The 21790-nt window shown below is 37.8% G+C and overlaps 2 protein-coding genes across 2 annotated transcripts in view; both read left to right on the forward strand.

Annotated features, from left to right (window-relative positions):
• The window catches only part of LOC134801182 (ileal sodium/bile acid cotransporter-like), a 63364-nt gene that overhangs the window by 25827 nt on the left and 15747 nt on the right, over positions 1-21790 (forward strand). The gene's annotated exons all lie outside the window — the stretch shown is intronic.
• On the forward strand, positions 16413-19539 carry LOC134801211 (vacuolar protein sorting-associated protein 16 homolog). The gene is made up of 4 exons (XM_063773742.1): positions 16413-16619; positions 16915-17061; positions 17410-17508; positions 18962-19539. The coding sequence occupies exons 1-3, from the start codon at positions 16449-16451 to the stop codon at positions 17461-17463; spliced, it is 372 nt and encodes a 123-aa protein (XP_063629812.1). The 5' UTR covers positions 16413-16448; the 3' UTR covers positions 17464-17508; positions 18962-19539.

The raw sequence follows: 21790 nt of genomic DNA on the forward strand, positions 1-21790 counted from the left end.
TTGACACAAGGTAGTACTCAGGGTCTGATGATGGAGCGCGAAGGTGGCGACGGGTACCTGTCTATCAGCTCCATCATCAGACCCTGAGTAGTATCTTGTGTCAAACATCTTATTGCGACGAATCAAACGAGCCCAAACACGAAGTGGTTCAGTAACATGGTAGACTGGTACCCGTGGCCACAGTCCAGCTCCATCATCAGACCCTGAGTACTAACTTGTGTCAAAGATCTTGTTGCGACGAATCGAACGAAGCCAAACACGAAGTGGTGTAGTTGCATGGTTGATTGGTACCGGTGAATACCTTCCGGATCCATCATCATACCGTCAGTACTACCTTGTGTCAAAGATCTTGTTGCGACAAATCAAACGAGCCCAAACACGAAGTGGTTCAGTTACATGGTAGACTGGTACCCGTGGCCACAGTCCAGCTCCATCATCAGACCCTGAGTACTAACTTGTGTCAAAGATCTTGTTGCGACGAATCGAACGAAGCCAAACACGAAGTGGTTTAGTTGCATGGTTGATTGGTACCGGTCACCACCTTCCGGATCCATCATCAGACCCTCAGTACTACCTTGTGTCAAAGATCTTGTTGCGACAAATCAAACGAGCCCAAACACGAAGTGGTTCAGTTACATGGTAGACTGGTACCCATGGCCACCTTCCAGCTCCATCATCAGATCCTGAGTACTACCTTGTGTCCAAGGTCTTGTTGAGACGAATCAAACGAGCCTAAACACGAAGTGGTTTAGTTGCATGGTTGATTGGTACCGGTGACCACCTTCCGGCTCCAACATCAGACCCTGAGTACTATCTTGTGTCAAAGATCTTATAGAAACGAATAAAACGAGCCTAAACACGAAGTGGTTTAGTGGCATGGTTGATTGGTACCGGTGACCACCTGCCGGCTCCATCATCAGACCCTGAGTACTATCTTGTGTCAAAGATCTTGTTGAGACGAATCAAACGAGCCTAAACACGAAGTGGTTTAGTTGCATGGTTGATTGGTACCGGTGACCACCTTCCGGCTCCATCATCAGACCCTGAGTATTATCTTGTGCCAAAGATCTTGTTGAGACGAATCAAACGAGCCCAAACACGAAGTGGCTTAGTTGCATGGTTGATTGGTACCGGTGACCACCTTCCGGCTCCATCATCAGACCCTGAGTACTATCTTAAGTCAAAGATCTTGTTGAGACGAATAAAACTAGCCTAAACACGAAGTGGTTTAGTTGCATTGTTGATTGGTACTGGTGACCACCTTCCGGCTCCATCATCAGACCCTGAGTACTATCTTAAGTCAAAGATCTTGTTGAGCCGAATCAAACGAGCCCAAACACGAAGTGGTTTAGTTGCATGGTTGATTGGTACCGGTGACCACCTTCCGGCTCCATCATCAGACCCTGAGTACTATCTTGTGTCAAAGATCTTGTTGAGATGAATAAAACGAGCCTAAACACGAAGTGGTTTAGTTGCATGGTTGATTGGTACCGGTGACCACCTTCCGGCTCCATCATCAGACCCTGAGTACTATCTTGAGTCAAATAAATACATATAGAATGTCAGGTCGTTTCAAATATTTTTAATCCTGTCCGGTAGTTTATTAAACTGTACCATTATAAATTATAATACTATAAAAACAGTGCTAGGATCAAAGTCTCTCGTTGCGGTTTACACGCACACAGTATAGCGTTTTACACGGCGCCCGCCGCACACAATGATAAAAAACCTCGTCGTCGCCGTTGAAAATGTGCGGAGCCGACCGACACACGTCCTGCCTCTACAAGCTCTGCCGCGGCACTGAGCTGGTGCAGCGCGCGTCATCGGTAATATAGAGTCGTTTTCAAAAAATTGCCAAAAAATTATAGTAGAATTTCATAAACACTAATGTATACCAACAGTATAAGCAAACGTTGCAGATTGCTTGAGTATGAAAATGACTTCGATATTAAGTAGATTTTCGTAGGAATTGACACTTGTTTCGGAGAGAAAATCGAGTTCGTTTTACTTTGATTTTCTCTTTCTCAAAGGTATGTAGGAAAAATATAGTTTGATATGCCTAAAGTACAGGGTATTAGTAATACAAAATAGCCAGGTTTAGCAGAGTAAAATTCTCAACATTTCCAAATAAGAGCTCGCCATTCAGTGCTGCACGGGGTTTTTCGGAAACGACCATCAGAAAAAAAATCATTACTAATTTAATAAGTCCTTTTTCTAATATTTACAACGATATTTATAAAGATAAGAAGACGCTTTTACTGGAACAAGTACTCATTGTTTCTAATAATGAGCGCAAAGTCCTGAATTTCGTCGACTAGTATCATCAATTTTGCATTATTTCGACTTTTCTTGTAAGAGCGCTCTTAAGCCCGTCGTGTTTTCATCAATACTACAGAATTTGCATATTCCAGGTTTCACGAATATAATGTTGAAGCAATGTCAAACTACCTGAAGGTTGTCTGGAAGAGATCGCTCTTTAGCGATAAGACCGCCTGTTGTTGCTTAGTTTTTTATTTATGTTAATTTGCTGTATTTAATCATGTTTTCATTGTGCACAATAAAGAATATTATTATTATTATTTGTATGTCTTTCCCATCACGGAACAATGGTGTTCCGGACCTTTGGGAGGCGTGCGCGGAGCCGAAGCCAACACGTAGAGGCCCTTTTGACACTTTAATGAAATGTAAGGGGTACACCGAGCGGAGGCTGCCCTTGCCCGTGTCATGGGACGCACGCAGAGGCAGCACCCGCCAGGGTGTAAGGACTATTGAGAGTTGATGGAATCTAAAATGAACTAGGTTATTGGGTGAAAGCGATGGACTAAGAACTGAGCTATGGGGTAAAAAACCGGACGCCTGCCTAATAAAACGGTATGCAATTTTATTTCCGGCAGACGGTGACTCGCCCTCACAAGATGGGCCCCCACAAAAAGCGACATCTAGGATGGCTCAAGGGCAACACCGGTGTGAGCGGCTCAGGGGTGTCGAGAGGTGTGCGCCGCTTTCTACCCAGTGGCTGTTAACAGCCACCCAAGTAGCATGGAAGTGTCGGCAACATCAATATAGCAGCCAATTAAGAACTTAGAGTGATTTAAGGGACGTATAAGAGTGTCAGAAAAGATTTAAGCTGTATAAAAGGTACTTTACAGACATTATACAGCTCGAGCTGTATAAAATCATTATAAAGGATTCTGCGGAAGCATGGGGTGCTTTATCAGAATATAAAACATCTACTATAAAACTAAAAGTGTTGTGAAAGACAACAAGCTAATTCTATCGTAAAAGCTGTATACAGGCTGTATTGTAGTAACACTTGGCACTTTTAGCTGTACAAAAGTATCTGTCAACTCCGTTTTAAAACATTAAGTGTTGTGAAACACTACAAGCTAAGTTTATCGTAAAAGCTGTATACAGGCTGTATTGTAGTATCACTTGGCACTTGTAGCTGTACAAATGTATCTGTCAACCCCGTTTTAAAGCTATTTCTTATGACGTAATCTTACTCTCCTATAAGAATAGTAGTTGTATAACTTCTGTCTGTAAGGGTATTATAAAACCAAATGAATAAATGGCAGCTATAGTACAGCTTTTTTCTGTATTACTGATAGAGTCGCTTATAACAATCTTTTGGCGTAATTTTACACTCGTATAAGTATAGTAGTGTAATGATTTCTGAAAATAAGTGTATTATAAAACTAAAGGAATATATGACAGTTACACTACAGGTTTTTTATTTGTTATACGAATCTCTAAAGAGAATTATAACTTATGTACGGAGAACCGAAATACAGCCAAACGAATACAAATATTCTATTATAAAGCTGTTTTAATTACAAATGCTGTAAAAGACACTCCATTTATTACACAGCACAGCTACTAAGATTATAATGCTCTCCAACTATCCTGTAGGCTGTTTAAAAATTGTCGCCATTTTACAATAAAAAAAAAACGTATTTGTAAATATAATTAAAGAAATACTTGCAAATATTTAGCAGACTAACGCCGTGTTATGATTACCAGCTAAAATAAATTGTTTAGCCTTAGAATTAATATTTATAAATATTTTTGATACTCTAACCTTAAAAACAAACAGTAACTTTACCGATTTTTGATATTTTCCTTATGGTTTCTCTTTGTTATTTTGCAGGCGCGTAAATATTTTGCCAGAAAAGATACACAGGTTCACAATAAATAATAATCCGCACTTACCAATAATGTAATATTCCATTCAAGTCCTGTATAATATGTACTTTTACTTTTACCATCCACTATAACACTTTATTGTCGCCATTACTATATTACGAATGAACAAGATTAAGACATTTTAGTTTCTTAAATGATTATTATTCTCTTGTAATTCTTTCTTATAACTCATTTAAAACTTATATTCTTATATCGTTCTTATAAGAAATTATCTGTAGTGTTAAGGTTTCCTGTTACACCGAAATATAGCTGTAATGCAGCTATTATGCAGCTTATGTATTGCTTATACAGCTACTCTACAGCTCTAATAATGCCAAAGGCTGTATAATTTGGGCCCTTTTTTTACTTATAAGGGCTGTATAAGCGCTTATACAGCCTTTGTACAGCCTAACTGTACAGCTTATAGTATACAAATAAACTTTAATACAGCTTATATACAGCTTGCAATGCTACTTGGGCACTGTGCCAACTCGCGTCTTATGCATATTTCACTTCCACCCCTGGAGCTTATAGCTCTAACGACTCCACTCTGGCCGGCCGGCTAAGGCAAGCCAGAGGCAGAGAATCCTTATTATTATTATTATTCTCTTTATTCATTTCTCATCTTAAGTTAGGTTATTTATAATATGAATATAAAAGTAAAATATAAAAACACTTACAAAACAATAAAAATTAATATAAACACATTATAAAAAACCTAACCTAGGGTGCCGCCAGCAGCGGGGCAGGGCCCAAGCTACCGGTGGTCAGGGCCGCAGAGAGAGGAACCGGCGGACTATCCGCGCCGTGTCCAAGATCACCGCCTTCTGCATCTGACCCTTGATCCAACCACCTAGCAAGAGTCTCTCAAGATGTTGGTCGAGACTCTTCGCTATTAGACCGTTCACTGAAACGACTATCGGGACAATGATCGTCGAATCAACATCCCACATGGCGGTTATCTCGTGAGCTTATTATTATTATTATTATATGTAGGTATTAATGCCGGTTTGACGTCACATAATACAGTAAAATTATACATTTTGCGTTTGCGTCAAATCCGGTAGTTCTGATTTTTTGCAGACTTGTTTATGATGTTGGCCCAATGAATAATCCAAGTTTGTGACCTCGAGCGCCGAACGCAACTTTGTCAAAAATCGAATAAACCGCATTTTTTTTAGATTTGGGCGATTATAACCCTAAAGTACTAGTTTTTGATAGTAACTTCCTAGGGCGTTTTTAAAGTAGACTAAATTTGCTACAATATGACACTAGAATTGTCTCTGTACATCTAATATTTTCCGAGATAAAGCCTTTCAAAATGTATAATGTTCTCGAACTTGTATTCGTAGGCTAAGTAAGTGCAGTGAGCATACACTTTTGTCTCAGGCGATGCCGGTTGGCACAATTGTTTCTAAGGTCAATCAAAGCTGATTTGGCCCGGTAGCCACAAGATCCCCCCCAACAGGGTTGACAAAATTGCGTTCGGCGTTCGAAGTCACAAACTTGGATTATTCATTGGGCCAACCAACATCATAAACAAGTCTGCAAAAAATCAGAACTACCGGATTTGACGCAAAAGAGCCAGGTTACAAAATTCGGCAAAGTTACTGGATGACTAACATGGCTAAAAAAGATATTAGCAGGCAACTATAACTATATGTTTATGACTTGATCACGAAAATATAAATCCTATCGACAGGTTTAAGAAATTTGAAGGTTTTGTTAGCAAGATTAACACTTATTTCCCTCCGTGTGGCACAATTTATACTATGCTGACACCTAAAGGTGTTCTCTAACAAATTTAAAAGTACACAACTTTGTATGAAGTTTACCAGTCTTTTAAACGTCTCACATACCACGTTACGGTGAATATCTTGAACTTATTTTTGTTACATAATTGAGTTCGATGATGTCTGACATGTAGTAACCGCAGTGACGTCACGTTACCAATTTATCTCCACGTTTGACTGCTATCTAAAGAAATACATACTTAAGATATCGATAATGGCCGAGTTATAATACAAGCTTAAAGATACTAATTCTCTTTTTAGTTCAATCGCGTCGCTCGGCCTTGCTAGGTGGGTTTTTGTGCAAACTTTAAATGTTAAATTTTTTGTGGCGTTTTAAATGGAATTCGTTCAGTTATTTCGTGTTGAAATTCGGTGTATACTTCGATCTGAATTTTAAATTGCTGTCTTGTGCCGATTTAAAATTTAAAATAGTTTATTGTAATTTTATTCAAAGTGTGACGCATTTATATATGCTTTTTGCGTATTTATTGTTTAGTGTGTTCTCTTTCATTTGCAGTGTAAATTGGCGTTGTGTTCTGGTATTTTCTTTATAACTTATAAATAATATAATAGTTATAGTAGTATACCCTATAATGGACACGGAACCAGTAATGGGACAAAAAAACACAATTCCTCTAAAATAAGTATATAAAAGTAGTTTATAAACACTGCATATATTTTTATCATAAATAAGAGTCCTAATAGAGCTGATTATGTTTGAATTTTTATTAAATTCGGTTATTTTTTAAGAAATGTGCGTCAACCCAAAAGTTGTCGTGCCACTGAAAAAAAAAATCACTAAAAATTTTAACAACTTCGCTAAGAGAGGTGAGTTAATTTATTAAATTTTAATTAATTAATACTTGATGAAAACTAGAATGTGTTTTGTTAATTGCATTTACCATGAGATAAGGTACACTGAGAAAAATTTGCTACTTATGAAGCAAAAAATTGTAAGTAGCTTGCAATTTGCTACTTACTACGGGTGCAGCATACTTAATACAGCTGCCGCATACTGCTTAATGGTGCAAGCTACTTACGCGTTTAGGAGATACACAATGTTGCGTACGGGCATTGGAATTTTGTACGTATAATGTCAGCGCCTACGTAATAAGTATGTTATACCCGTACAATACGTAGTTGTTTAAGGAACTTGAATGTAAGTAGCTGCCACCATTACCCATACATATTCGGGTACATTATCCAGTTCAACCTCCTACTTATAAGTAGCTTATACCTTTACATTAAGTAGTTTTCAACAGAACATGAACATAAGTAGAAAACATCTTTATTCATACATGTGTTGGTTATCATATAGAGTTGTTTAAACGTACACCTCCTACTTATTTAAAGGCTTTACTTACACGATATCCGTATCTTTACGAATACGTAGGCGAGTTACGAGAGTTGTAATACAAATACGACCTACTATACAGTCCCATGATGAGTAAATATGCCGATTCATTATACGTGTGCGGTCTACTGTTATACATGTAGCAGCTACGTATCTTACGTAGCCCATGCCAGTACGTAAGGACCCAGTCACCTGACGCTAGCACGCAAGCTACGTAAAATACGTAGACAGTCCCATGATGAGTAAATATGCCGATTCATTATACGTGTGCGGTCTACTGTTATACATGTAGCAGCTACGTATCTTACGTAGCCCATGCCAGTACGTAAGGACCCAGTCACCTGATGCTAGCACGCAAGCTACGTAAAATACGTAGACAGTCCCATGATGAGTAAATATACCGATTCATTATACGTGTGCAGTCTACTGTTATACATGTAGCAGCTACGTATCTTACGTAGCCCATGCCAGTACGTAAGGACCCAGTCACCTGATGCTAGCACGCAAGCTACGTAAAATACGTAGACAGTGCCATGATGAGTAAATATACCGATTCATTATACGTGTGCGGTCTACTGTTATACATGTAGCAGCTACGTATGTTACGTAGCCCATGCCAGTACGTAAGGACCCAGTCACCTGATGCTAGCACGCAAGCTACGTAAAATATGTAGACAGTGCCATGATGAGTGAATATGCCGATTCATTATACGTGTGCGGTCTACTGTTATACATGTAGCAGCTACCTATCTTACGTAGCCCATGCCAGTACGTAAGAACCTAGACACCTGACGCCAGCACGCAAGTTACGTAAAATACGTAGACAGTGCCATGATGAGTAAATATGCCGATTCGTTATACGTGTGAGGTCTACTGTCATACATGTAGCAGCTACGTATCATACGTAGCCCATACCAGTACGTAAGGACCCAGCCACCTGACGCTAGCACGCAAGCTACGTAAAATACGCAGACAGTGCTATGATGAGTGAATATGACGATTCATTATACGTGTGCAGTCTACTGTTATACATGTAGCAGCTACGTATCTTACGTAGCCCATGCCAGTACGTAAGGACCCAGTCACCTGATCCTAGCACGCAAGCTACGTAAAATACGTAGACAGTGCCATGATGAGTAAATATGCATATTCATTATACGTGTGCAGTCTACTGTTATATATGTAGCAGCTACTTATCTTACGTAGCTCATGCCAATACGTAAGGACCCAGTCACCTGATGCTAGCACGCAAGCTACGTATAATACGTAGACAGTGCCATGATTAGTAAATATGCATATTCATTATACGTCTGCGGTCTACTGTTATACATGTAGCAGCTGCGTATCTTATGTAGCCCATGCCAGTACGTAAGGACCCAGTCACCTGACGCTAGCACGCAAGCTACGTATAATACGTAGACAGTGCCATGATTAGTAAATATGCATATTCATTATACGTGTGCAGTCTACTGTTATACATGTAGCAGCTACGTCTCTTACGTAGCCCATACTAGCACGTAAGGAGCCAGTCACCTGATGCTAGTACGCAAGCTGCGTAAAATACTTAGACAGTGCCATGTTGAGTAAATGGGTATCGTCTTGGGTCGTCCCATTAGGTTTTTGCCAAGTTCTTAAATTAGTCCTATTCTGCTTTCGTCACCCATTCTACATTCGTCACTTTTGTCGGTGGGCTTTCTCATCTTTGGTCATATTTGCTGTTTGCCTTTTTCTTATTCCGACCCATTCCGGTATTCTTCATTATCTTGTTTGGGCATGTTCGATTTTAGTCTATCTCGTATTCAGTCTCATTCATTATTCGTCATTTTTCTTCGACACGTTCGATATTGGTCCCATTCGGTTATTGACAAGTTCTTAATTTGTCTTATTCTGTATTCTGTCATATTCTTCATTCGTCACTTTCGCTGGTAGTCTTTGTCATCTTTGGCCATATTTGTTGATTGTCTTTTTCCCAGTGTGGTTATCAATTTCATCATCCCTGCCCTCCCGTGAGCGTCATAGAAGTCGCCCTGAAGAAGGTTGACAGCAGTTACCAAAGCTTTAATCAGTCTGAAACTATCTAAGTAGCCATACTACTGTGCCCTGGTCTAAGACCAGGCACGGCACGACGTAGTAAGCCCCGTGTCCCCGTTTTGGATTAATCTCCCCTACATGTGTATTGTTTAGGATACATTTAATTAATATTTAAGTATAAGGATTATTGTTTATGGAATCAAAACAAAAAACAAGACAAATAGTAAATGGGACGAATATCGAATGGGACGAATATCGAACGGGACGAATATTTAACGTGACAAATAGAGAATGTGTCCAAATTTCAAAAGATCCTAAATAATAAAAATACGAAATTAGAATAAGACCAAAGACGATATTACGAATAACGAATGAGACTAAAAAAAGAAATTGACTAACATCGAACATGCCCAAAGAAGATGATGACGAATACCGGAATAAGCCGAAATAAGAAAAAGGCAAACAACCAAGTATAACCAAATATGAAAAAGACCACCGATGAACTTGACGAATGTAGAATGGGTGACGAAAGCAGAATGGGACTAATTTAAGAACTTGACAAAAAACTAATGGGACGACCCAAGAGTATACCAGTAAATGGGTCATTCCACCGTTTCGGGTGTTACACTTGAACTCATAAAATAAGGTTTTATTCGATATAGTAACAGGAACTAGGAGGTTAAACTATTAATTCATCTACTACTTTGATAATATTTTCTTTTTCTGAACACACATAATTTAAAGTATAAGAGTAATAACGAGAGACTCACTAAAAAGTAGCTGTTTCGGGTGTTACGCGAATTGGCCTATAGCTTCTGACCATCAGTACCAAAATGCATAAATTAGCGAATTTTCTCAAGTAACCTCCAGTTTTATTTATGTCAAGTAATATAGTCCTTATAGTCTACTGAAACACTAAAGTAACACTTAGTATCACTTTTTATTTAATTTTAATAAAATAAATTACCTGTTTCGGGTGTTACTCATGGTTCGTTTCGGGTGTTACGAGTACGAATCTAAGACAGATTTATACGAAATCAGGGCTCATTTTATTGAAAATATTGTCTTTTTAATAAATTCGATTAAAAACATAAGTATTAAATGCTGAATTATTATAAAATACATTAGTCTTAACAATAAAAACTGTTTCTCGTAGATATCCAAAAATATTCCCTTAATCAAAAAATGGTTGATGGTGACACCTATTCATTTTGAAAAATCTATCCAACGACACCCCACATCACAGGATTAAAGGCGAAAATAAATAAAAAATATGTTGTACCTGGAGCTACCCTAAAAAAAATTTTTTTTTGTAATTTTTGTGTTACTACTTTGTCGCCATGATTGATTTATGTATCCATGCCCAATTTCAGCTTTCTAGCACTAACCACCACGGAGAAAAGCCGGGGACAGACAGGCGGACGTTTCGGGTGCTACACAACTTCAAACTTTAAAACATACGATTAAAGCAGACGCTAAAACAATAATTACTACACATTTGAATAGATTCACATCATAGCCTTTCTTTGGCAAAACATGTTTGGCTATAGTTAATTACGGGGAAAGTTACACATATTTTTGTCTCTTTTTCGTTTCGGGTGTTACTTTGAGACCACAGTCTAGAATACTCTTCTAAAAACCGATTAATCCATGCTTTTGATGCTAGCACGCAAGCTACGTAAAATACGTAGACAGTGCCATGATGAGTAAATATGCATATTCATTATACGTGTGCGGTCTACTGTTATACATGTAACAGCTACGTATCTTACGTAGCCCATGCCAGTACGTAAGGACCAGTCACCTGACGCTAACACGCAAGCTACGTATAATACGTAGACAGTGCCATGATGAGTAAATATGCCGATTCATTATACGTGTGCGGTCTACTGTTATACATGTAGCAGCTACGTATCTTACGTAGCCCATGCCAGTACGTAAGAACCCAGTCACCTGATGCTAGCACGCAAGCTACGTAAAATACGTAGGCAGTGCCATGATGAGTAAATATGCATATTCATTATACGTGTGCGGTCTACTGTTATACATGTAGCAGCTACGTATCTTACGTAGCCCACGCCAGTACGTAAGGACCAGTCACCTGACGCTAACACGCAAGCTACGTATAATACGTAGACAGTGCCATAATGAGTAAATATGCCGATTCATTATACGTGTGCGGTCTACTGTTATACATGTAGCAGCTACGTATGTTATGTAGCCCATGCCAGTACGTAAGGACCCAGTCACCTGACGCTAGCACGCAAGCTATACCCCCAAATATATACCCCAGGGGAGAATCTCTGCATAGACGAATCTTTAATTTTGTCTAGAGGCCGGAGTGGCATTCGCCAATATATTAAAGGTAAACGCCACAAATATGGCATCAAAATGTATGTGTTAGCCACTCCTGGTGGCCTTGTCCTCCAATCTCATATGTACAGAGGGAAAAATGATATTGAAATTGGAGGGCAAGGCCATACAGGCAAGGTAGTGGCTAAACTTCTCCAGTCATATTTAGAAAAGGGCCGTCATATTTTCATGGACAATTTTTATAAGTGTCGGGCTCGCAAAAATTTTAATGGCAAAAAAAACTAATGTTACCGGAACGTTGCGATCTCGATGAAAAAATTGGGCAAAGGAGGCAGCATATATATTAGGTTCGATAAGAATGGGATTTGTGTTTGCAAGTGGAAAGACTTAAATTCTATGTTTTTATCACTACAAAATCCTGCCTTTTTTGGTTGTGACGCCTGTGAATATATTTTTTGTCATTCGTGTACTTTAATAATGAAAATATACCAAATTTACTTCCTTTAAGGTAAAGGGCCCCTGTTTCGGCAGGTTAAGGCTCTTGAGAGTTTGTATATTTTTTTTAAATATTACTAAGCATATACCTTGAATGCTTTTGAGTAAGTTATATTAGTTCTTTGTTTCGAATTTTTTCGTGAACCTCTTATTTGGCTCCCATTTCGTGATACAAATTTAGGTCAGCTCCTAAGTTCGTGAATTCGTGTCCCCTGTTTCGGAATAAAGTTTTCTTAGAGTAATTGGTGATAATTTGCTGATAATCATTTTAAATATTTAACGGTCTTACCTACTTACGAGTAATTGTAAGGTCAAATTAAAAGTAATATTTAAAATTAATGTTAAATTGAGAGCTAGCTTAAAGTTTTTTGTACTCGTCGACTTTAATGGTTGAATTAAGACTTTGTAAACCATATGGGTACTTTAATACTTGATTATAAGCCGAACTATATAAATTAAAAATATATAATAATAATAATTAAACTGAAACCGGTTCACGGGTATCTATTGATGTACCCGTGAATGGGTTCCAGCAGGCGTTCTATATGAAATCAAATTTCTCCAAACGGCCTCTACGTGTTGGATCCATATCCCCACGCACGCCTTTGTAAATGACCGGGCTCGAAAGACCCGAGAGTTTTAAAACGGAGATACAAATAATAATTATTTACAAAAAAAATGTACTATCTTATACGTTAAATATAAACATAGACAAAAATAAATCAAATAAATTGAATTATAAATAAAATTGTGCTAGTAGTTAATATGAGAATATACGTGGAATATACCTTAAAATTTTTAACTCGGGTCACATTCAAACTCGTTTCATGAGAATTCTAGTGAAAAAAACGTATACCGAATTTCGCTCAAACGAAACTTGATGAAATACATTAATTGTTTTCTAATTTATTTTTTTAATTTTATTCGATGTTATATTTAAAAACAAGCACTCATAATGTATCTAGAAAAACCTTGATTCGTTAGTGGCACGAAATAGGAGACACACGAAAAATAAAATGACCGCTATTTCGTGAGTCGATTTATTGCAATTTTAAGGTATTTCTATGCATATATTCAGTCTTTTTTCTTATCAAATCAATTACTAAGGAACCCACAGAAACACTCCCAAAAACTTTTATTCGAATGGGTTTAGCTTTTCCTTCCTATAAGCTTAACAAGTGAGAGCGCGCACCTTACGCCTAAAAAAAGTGCACGCATACAACACAGCTGCTCGCGGCCGTCTGACAGTTTCGACCGTCGTATTACTCTCAGTTTAATCACTAAAATATTGGTTATTATTTTATTGAAGAGATTAAATAATACATTTTTTTTTCATATGTATAATTTGAATAAAAAATATTTGAATTCCTTATTATTTGCGCCAGAAACAAAACTAACGAAATAACGTACTAACACGAACTTGGGGCCCTTTACCTTATTTATGAAATATTTTTATTGAATATTGTATCACGTCCAAGGTCATATTTTACTTTTACAGTATTTTCTGTGTTTTATTAAAAACGAAGACTTATACTCACATTCCCTAATACTGTACCTTTATTTTCGTAATTTTTTAATGACTTTATTGTAAATTTATCATTTTTTGTTGAAAATAACCGTAACCGATTCTAACCGATATTCGGTTATTTTTCGGGCGTAACCGTAACCGAAACTGGTTATGAAGTTCGGCCGGTTATTGCATTCCCTACAGGGCAAGCTATGCTGGCGCCATCTGCTAAATACTTTGATCGGCCAACCCCATTTGTGGCGTTTTCCTTGGATATGACACCGTAGGATTGTGAACCCGTTAGTTTATAATCTAACGTAGGTTAGGTTAGGTTAGATTGTAATCTCCCTACCGTCCGTTTATAATTTAACTAGCGATATTATAAACTGACGACTGACGAGTGTTTACAATTTTACGGTGACATATAATTATATTGCCTAATCCCACTGCGCCCTCTCGATAAAATCATGGATTCGTCAATCGATAAATTAATATTCTCCCAGTACGGTTACCATCAGTTTGTCACTGACATAAACGCCGTCGAGAACGTAATTTACTTTCTATACATCTCGCTCGCACTCGCATATTAGTGCAAACGGGATGTATAGAAAGTAAATTACGTTCTCGACGGCGTTTATGTCAGTGACAAACTGATGGTAACCGTACTGGACTATACAATTCAGTCATTCTATGATTAAAATAACTAAACAATGAATCTAAATTGTCCTGTCCAAACCTTAACCATCTAAACATAATTAAAAATCTGTTACGCGAAATATAAAATGTACGAACTATATCTTTCTATTTTCGCACCGTGAACCACGTTCGATGTGTTGCCTCCCTGTCACACTTACGTACGAATTTACAAGTGCGACCTGTGCGACAGAGAGGCAATACGTCGAACGCGTTTTGCGATTGGTCTTGGTGTAGGTACGTCAAGGTACGTATTTTTACGTAGCTGGCGTACTTAAATAAAGATGCGTTATTAGAAAGCGTGTCCTTGGCAAGTGTTGCCAACATAACGCATTTCATGTCAAATCTAGCGGATTAGAATAAATCGTATCCCACCCATGACTCGTGGGATTGGGGATTGGAAAGCGCTCAGGCCCGGTGTATTTGCCTTTCTTTTGCTAGAATAATACGCAAGAGCGATAGAGAGGCAAATAGACGATCGAACGATAGAAATTGTTCGCGGTAGCTTACCCCCAGGTCGAGTCAAAGGGCCTACCGAGAAACACTAAAATCGAAATTTCGTTGTCTGCCTCTCTATCACTCTTAAAGAGGCAGATAACTACATTTTTCAATTACCTATATAAAGTTTTAGCATTTTATTAGCACATTTCAAAATTATCTAGCATATTTCTGGCATAATCTAGAATCTAGACATAAGTCTGGTATTTTTTCAAATTCCGAGTTGGCAACACCGTGGAAGAAAAGGGAAACCACTGATACCAGTCGCAAGAGAAAACAAACGAGCGTCGGCACGTTTTTGCTATGGCGGTGTATTAAAAATTGTTTAATTGTGAAAAGACTATCTGTGACGGTTCTGTGTCTGTGTATTAAGTGCCAGGAACCTCGGAACATTAAATTGAAGCATCAACAAGAGCGGGGGCTCTGCCCCTGACCACCTTTGGAGCCGGCTTCCATCCCATTACGAGGCGGTTAGCAACAGGTAACTGTGTTATTTGTTTGTGTAAGTACCTAGTTGATGATATGTAATTGCCTGAACATATATATCTATGGGTTGGTGATAGGTAATTAAATTAAAATAATAGTTGTTAACAGAATAATTATTTAATTTTGTTCTATACTAAAATCATTCATTTTCATTAAAGATGTTCGTCAAATCTATTATCCATTTAAAAGTTTAAATGGTAGGGTTGTCTGGGGAAGAATGTGTCGCGGCCATTTTGACGTGAAATGTGATTTGCTAATTTGCAAATGATTAAAAACCGGCCAAATGCGAGTCGGACTCGCGCACGGAGGGTTCCGCACCATCAAAAAAAATAGAGCAAAAAGATCCCTTAAATATTTATTTTATTTTATTTTTAGTATTTGTTGTTATAGCGGCAACTGAGATACATCATTTGTGAAAATTTCAACTGTCTAGCTATCGCGGTTCATGAGATACAGCCTGGTGACAGACGGACGGACGGACGGACAGCGAAGTCTTAGTAACAGAGTCCCGTTTTTTACCCTTTGGGTACGGAACCCTAAAAAACTGACTGATTAAAGGCTTCGTCACACAGGCGCGTTTTCCGGGCGGGGCGTGAGCGTTTTATATGTAAAAGCGGATGGATAGGAATCATTCTAGATTATATCTTCATAATTTTTCATACTTAAAAACACTGAATTAATAAAATTATACTAATGCAGCAGGTGCCCAAAATATAATAAGCAGACAGGTGGTTATCTACCTTGTTTGGTTGATACCTTGCTATTAACAATTAGCATAAACATTGTCAGAAATGATTAAATTGTAAAAAGTCTCAACTGAGCTGGCATCTTTCTTGCCACCATACACTTACTATAAGTATATATTAGAAAGGGAATATACTATTAGAAAGGGAGTACTGCCATATCCTTAGCACCATCCCATAGGTGCCATTTTAGATATGAAATTTAGCTTAGAGTCTATTCGGAAAGAGAAGAATAGTGAAACATATAAAAAATAACTACAAATGTATTTTACATGACTGAAACCATTTTTTTATTTTTTGTTACAATTTAAATTCTTTAAGTAATATTTTACAGGCGTTTAGAAATTTACAACATGAACTGGTCCATGGATGAGGGCCTAGACAACATGATCATCAGTGGAGCCCTGTACGGAGTGCCTATTGCTGTGGTGCGGGACCGGAAGCAGTTTGGCAGGATTGCAACCACTGCCAAACCTGTCATAACAATTTACAACTGTGTAGGGAATGTTATATCAAAGATTTTGGTAAGTAATTTATTTAATATCTAAATTCCCTTTTAAAAATATTGTTAACAGTAAGTTAAAAATGTTGTTAACCACACATTTTCAAGTGTCCTGTTAACCTCTGTATTCTTATATCCCTGATCCTTAATCCCTAAATAATATTAGAAATGCTAAAGAGGTACCTACTCTCAGTCTGTCTGTTTTCACGCTTAAACATCTGAATCAATTAGCATATTACACAAATGAAAAATGTCTTTACAAGGATTTGACCCAGGCATTGTAGTTTGAAACATACCATCATCTGTGATATTTGCAGTGGAACAGTGGAGTCCTGGTCCACATGGGCTGGTCGGACGGGGAGCAGCTGCTGTGTGTGCAGGAGAGCGGAGATGTGCTCGTTTATGACATGTTTGGCGCCTACCAGAAGACATTCAATATGGGGCAAGAAATTAGGGACACTAAGGTACCTATCATATTCTACTTATACATAAGGATATATTTATGTGTGGGTGTGGGGTAAGTGTGGCTGGTCTTTACAACTTTAATTTGAATTAGATATTTCTATGAACAAAAAAAATTACTTAGCTAAACACACTGAATTTACCTAAATGGACTACTGTGTTTATGTAGAAATAACTATATAAAATAAAATGACTCGATTTTATTACTCTTTACTTAACTAAGAATGTACTAGAATGAATGGTACTTATATAATGCACAGTTATACTCGTATTATATGTGCCGATGCATTTTTCCTCCCCTACTCTACTATTATATTCCCTACTATATTGTTTATACTGTTTGTGAACAGGTCAGCAAAGCACAGCTGTTCCCAAATAGGACTGGCTCTAACACCAACCGCTGAGCAACATCTCCGAGCCCAAAGTCAGGCCCGTACCAGATCTGCCACGTAAGTTGTTCAATTTGTTATATTTATTAAAATAAAAAGTGTAATATAACATTTATTTTTATGTTCAACTTGTTTTTAGGGTACCCCAAAACAAAAGGAAACAACTAAACCCTTATAGGATAACTATATTGTCCGTCCGTCCGTCTGTCTGTCAACGTACAATTATCCTTATTACAATAATCCGTACTATGAATATTTTAAACATACTAGAAAGTTAAATGGTGGGGACTAGAGACAGGTTTATTCCTATACACAACTTGTTCTGTGCGTGGCTTCTCTTGTTTCTATGTATACCTGGCAGTACTGAAAGAGAATGAGCTAAGTATTTATTATTTATGACTGTGACTGTTTTAGATTCAATTTGTTTACCCCAAAATCAAGCAAACTTACTATCCGGTATCACAGAATAAATAATAGTATTATCATACAGAACGGCCACGCACCGCCCCGCCCCGACTCTCATTACCTCGCCCCGCGACATGAATTTTTATCATTTTATTTGTTATGAAATGGAATTTTGATGTTTAATTATAGTAAGTCGGTTTGCTGCTGACGACACATATTGCTGATTTTTGACAGGAAGTACCACCCGGAAAATTTTGATGTTCTGGCAAATAGTAGACCAGTCGGTCATAACCCTACGATCCGAAAAAACTCTAGGGGTGTCACTACTTAACAATCGCAAAAAAAATATTGAACTTTTAATTTTGTCCTAGTTATCTATTTTTTATGACAATAAAAAAACATTTAAAGTGAAAAACAGTCACAATGTCACAAATAGGATGTTGATACTTAGCATAAATATTCGTCACTAGAAGAGGTAGCCATAAAAAAAAACAACAGGTTGCACTCCGGGAGTGCCGACAGAAGTGAAAACTCAATGACTAGTCCAAAATGTCTGCAGCACTATGTATAATTGATCCATCCTCCTTTCTATTGAAAAACTTTAGTTACGAAATTGCTGGTCGCAGGTTGTTGGTGAGCTTGTTTAAAATTTGAAATTCAAATTTATAGCGTTAATTGTTTAAAATTCGAATAGAAATTGTAAAGTTACCTTGCAGACCTCGCATCTTAATATATTTGGTCATGATATTTTGAGTTTTATTCACCAGTACTAGAGTTCACTTTTATTAGCGATATCATCAAGATGTCGCTTTATTGAATTATGTCATTGAGTTTTTCTTTATTGATTTAAATGCCATCTAAATGAGTGGCCATCTAAACCTTACGGTCACATGATCGCCTTACGGTCACGTGATCGCCTTACGCTGTCTTGAGTTTATCATTTTTTCCCCACCTCAAAAAGTGCCCAGCGCCGCTACAGAAGTTTTCACTTCAAAAAAACAGTCTGTTTAACGCAAGGGCCGATTTACTATGGAAAGCCGACTATGGCCTTTATACGATTTTATGATCTTTTGTTACTTTTTAAAATAACCATTGCCAATTGTTTCAGATGACGACACAGAGACTGTAAGGAACGTTTGTCTTATGCTTCTGGCATATGTCAGAAACGTATCGCCGGCTCGAAAACGGAAAGGCGCAGTGGCTCTGAAGTTTTCTCGCGCGGAAATATGCGACGGATTTTTCAAACAAGTGTCATCAGAAGCACATGTCATTAGCTACATAATCGAGAAGAGAGAACAATACATGAAATAGAAGTGGACTATGCAGCCATTTGTTATTTTACTATTTTTTGTTACTATTCGTACACTCAGTATTTTTTTGTATTTGTCTATTATTCTTTTGGAACATATGTACACCCTTAAAACATGTCTTAAATCAGAAATAATAGTAACACAATTTACAATTACAGAAGTAACAAGTGAATGTCATTATTGTTTTAGTCACTAGAGTCCTAGATCAGTCAACAGAGTGATCACTACCTGTGAGCGTCTATCAAATGGTGTTCTTATGTTGTAGAATCCCAATTGGATAAAAACCCACAGATCATTACATTCTTCGGGATAGCAAGCTCCGGTTGATTGGTATATTTTAAAGACACAGTCTATGGCAGTTACAAGTTTTTCGAAACGGTAAACAGTTTCGTTGACGACAACGTATGCAGCGTTTACATTCGATATTAAAAAAATACCCAGTAGTTACCACTATCTTAGTTTGGTGGTAAAAGGTGGGGAAAAAAATCCCAGTAGTTACCACTGGTAACAACGTGGTGGTAACTAGTGGGAATAAGCCTTGATCTTAAGCATAGTATTAATATAGTACTTTTGTTTGTAATAGGTATTAAAATAATGGTCAACAATAATCTGTCATAAAATGTTGTAAAATAATACAGTTTCAAACTGATTAGTTTATGTTAGTTTGTTTGTAATATTTCTATTGACATAAACATTGGAAACACTCAAATGCATATTTTTTTCTAATAGCTCACTTCAATTAGCAGTCCTTTACCTAAAAAAATTGTATCGTACTTGAATAGGTTTGCTTAAATAGGTACTTAATATTTGTAAAGCTCCAAGTAATTATAAGTTAATGCGGTTTTTTACTTTATTAAATTGAAGAATCATGCAAAACTACGTTTACGTAATCTGCCATGTAATTCTCTAAGCAATGTCGTTCGTGAAATCCATACTTGCATTGATATTAAACCTAAAATTTGTTGTCAATGATGTTGATAGGAGAATATCATGGCTGGACAGGTGCGATAATGGCTCAGGATCAGTAAATAAAATGTCATCCTACGTATGTTGATAAGTTGGCCAGGTACCGTACCGTATAATATTTATTGTACTATTATCGTGTGTCCTAATAGGTCTACATAGTAGCTTTGTATAATTATAATGGTATAGGGAGTATTACTGCAATGTTCTGCCGCCAGAGTGCAGCACTAGCACAAACTGTAAATCATATAAGAGTAGCTTATAATATACTATGCCGTAAACAGTTTTTAGACCAGTTTTCACAGATTATTTGTTACGAACAAATATGACATTGATGCATCGAGGAGGTTTGTTTACTGTTTTTTCTAGTGGCGCCCCCCACGCAGTTTTGCGTAATATTGCCTATTATACTTAATACTTACACTAGATAATATTTATGCTGGTCAGTTGTCGTACTGATTTGGGTTCTAGCTTCCCGAGTCCCGCTTGTCATTTTTGCAGTTTTGAATTTGGAACCTTGTAGGTACCTATTTTATTTTAATCTAAAATTCGATTTGGATTAAAGCCTTTATAAAGGCCTCAGGGACTCAGGAGGCTAGAGTCTGATGAGCGAAAAAAATGAGTTTTGACATGACGATAGTATCAACCTTCAAGTTAGTTCCTTTACCTACCACGACTCATGTTTTTTCGCACAAACTCTTAATAATTGTGTTATACGTATGTACATACACTGTGACAGGTACTGTACTTGCTCAGGCAAAGTATATAACGGTGCGGCCTATGTATGTATGTATCGACAGGTACCGTAATTGCTCAGGCAAAGTATATAATGGTGCGGCCTACGTATACTTAAACGTATGCCTGACAGGTAACTTACTGGCTCAGATCCAGTGTATAATAGAACATCCTACGTACGTAGCGTAGATATGCCGGTGAGGTACCGTACTGATTCTTGTCCAGTATATAATGGAATATCCCACGTATGTAGTACAGTCGTCATCAGATATATCTGAGCGGCCAGCGAGCTCACAAATATCTGAACATGCCTTTATTGTCAAGGTGTTACAGTGCGTGTTCAGACATTTTTGACCACCTCGTCCGCCCCGATATATCTGATGGCGACTGTACTACGTACGTGGGATATTCCATTATATACTGGACCAGAATCAGTACGGTACCTCACCGGCATATCATCGTACGTAGGATGTTCTATTACACACTGGATCTGAGCCAGTAAGTTACCTGTCCGGCATACGTATATACGTAGACCGCACCATTATATACTTTACCTGATCAACTACGGTACCTGTCCGGCATACGTACATATGTAGGCCGCACCATTATATACTTTACCTGAACAAGTACGGTACCTGTCCGGCATACGTACATACGTAGACCGCACCATTATATACTTTACTTGATCAAGTACGGTACCTGTCCGGCATACGTAAATACGTAGGCTGCACCATTATATACTTTACCTGAACAAGTACGTTACCTGTCCGGCATACGTACATACATAGGCCGCACCGTTATATACATTACCTGAGCAAGTACAGTACCTGTCCGGCATACGTACATACGTAGGCCGCACCATTATATACTTTACCTGATCAAGTACGGTACCTGACTGGCATACGTAAATACGTAGGCTGCACCATTAT

Source organism: Cydia splendana, chromosome 21, assembly GCF_910591565.1.
Source record: "Cydia splendana chromosome 21, ilCydSple1.2, whole genome shotgun sequence".
NCBI classification, from domain to species: Eukaryota; Metazoa; Arthropoda; class Insecta; order Lepidoptera; family Tortricidae; genus Cydia; species Cydia splendana.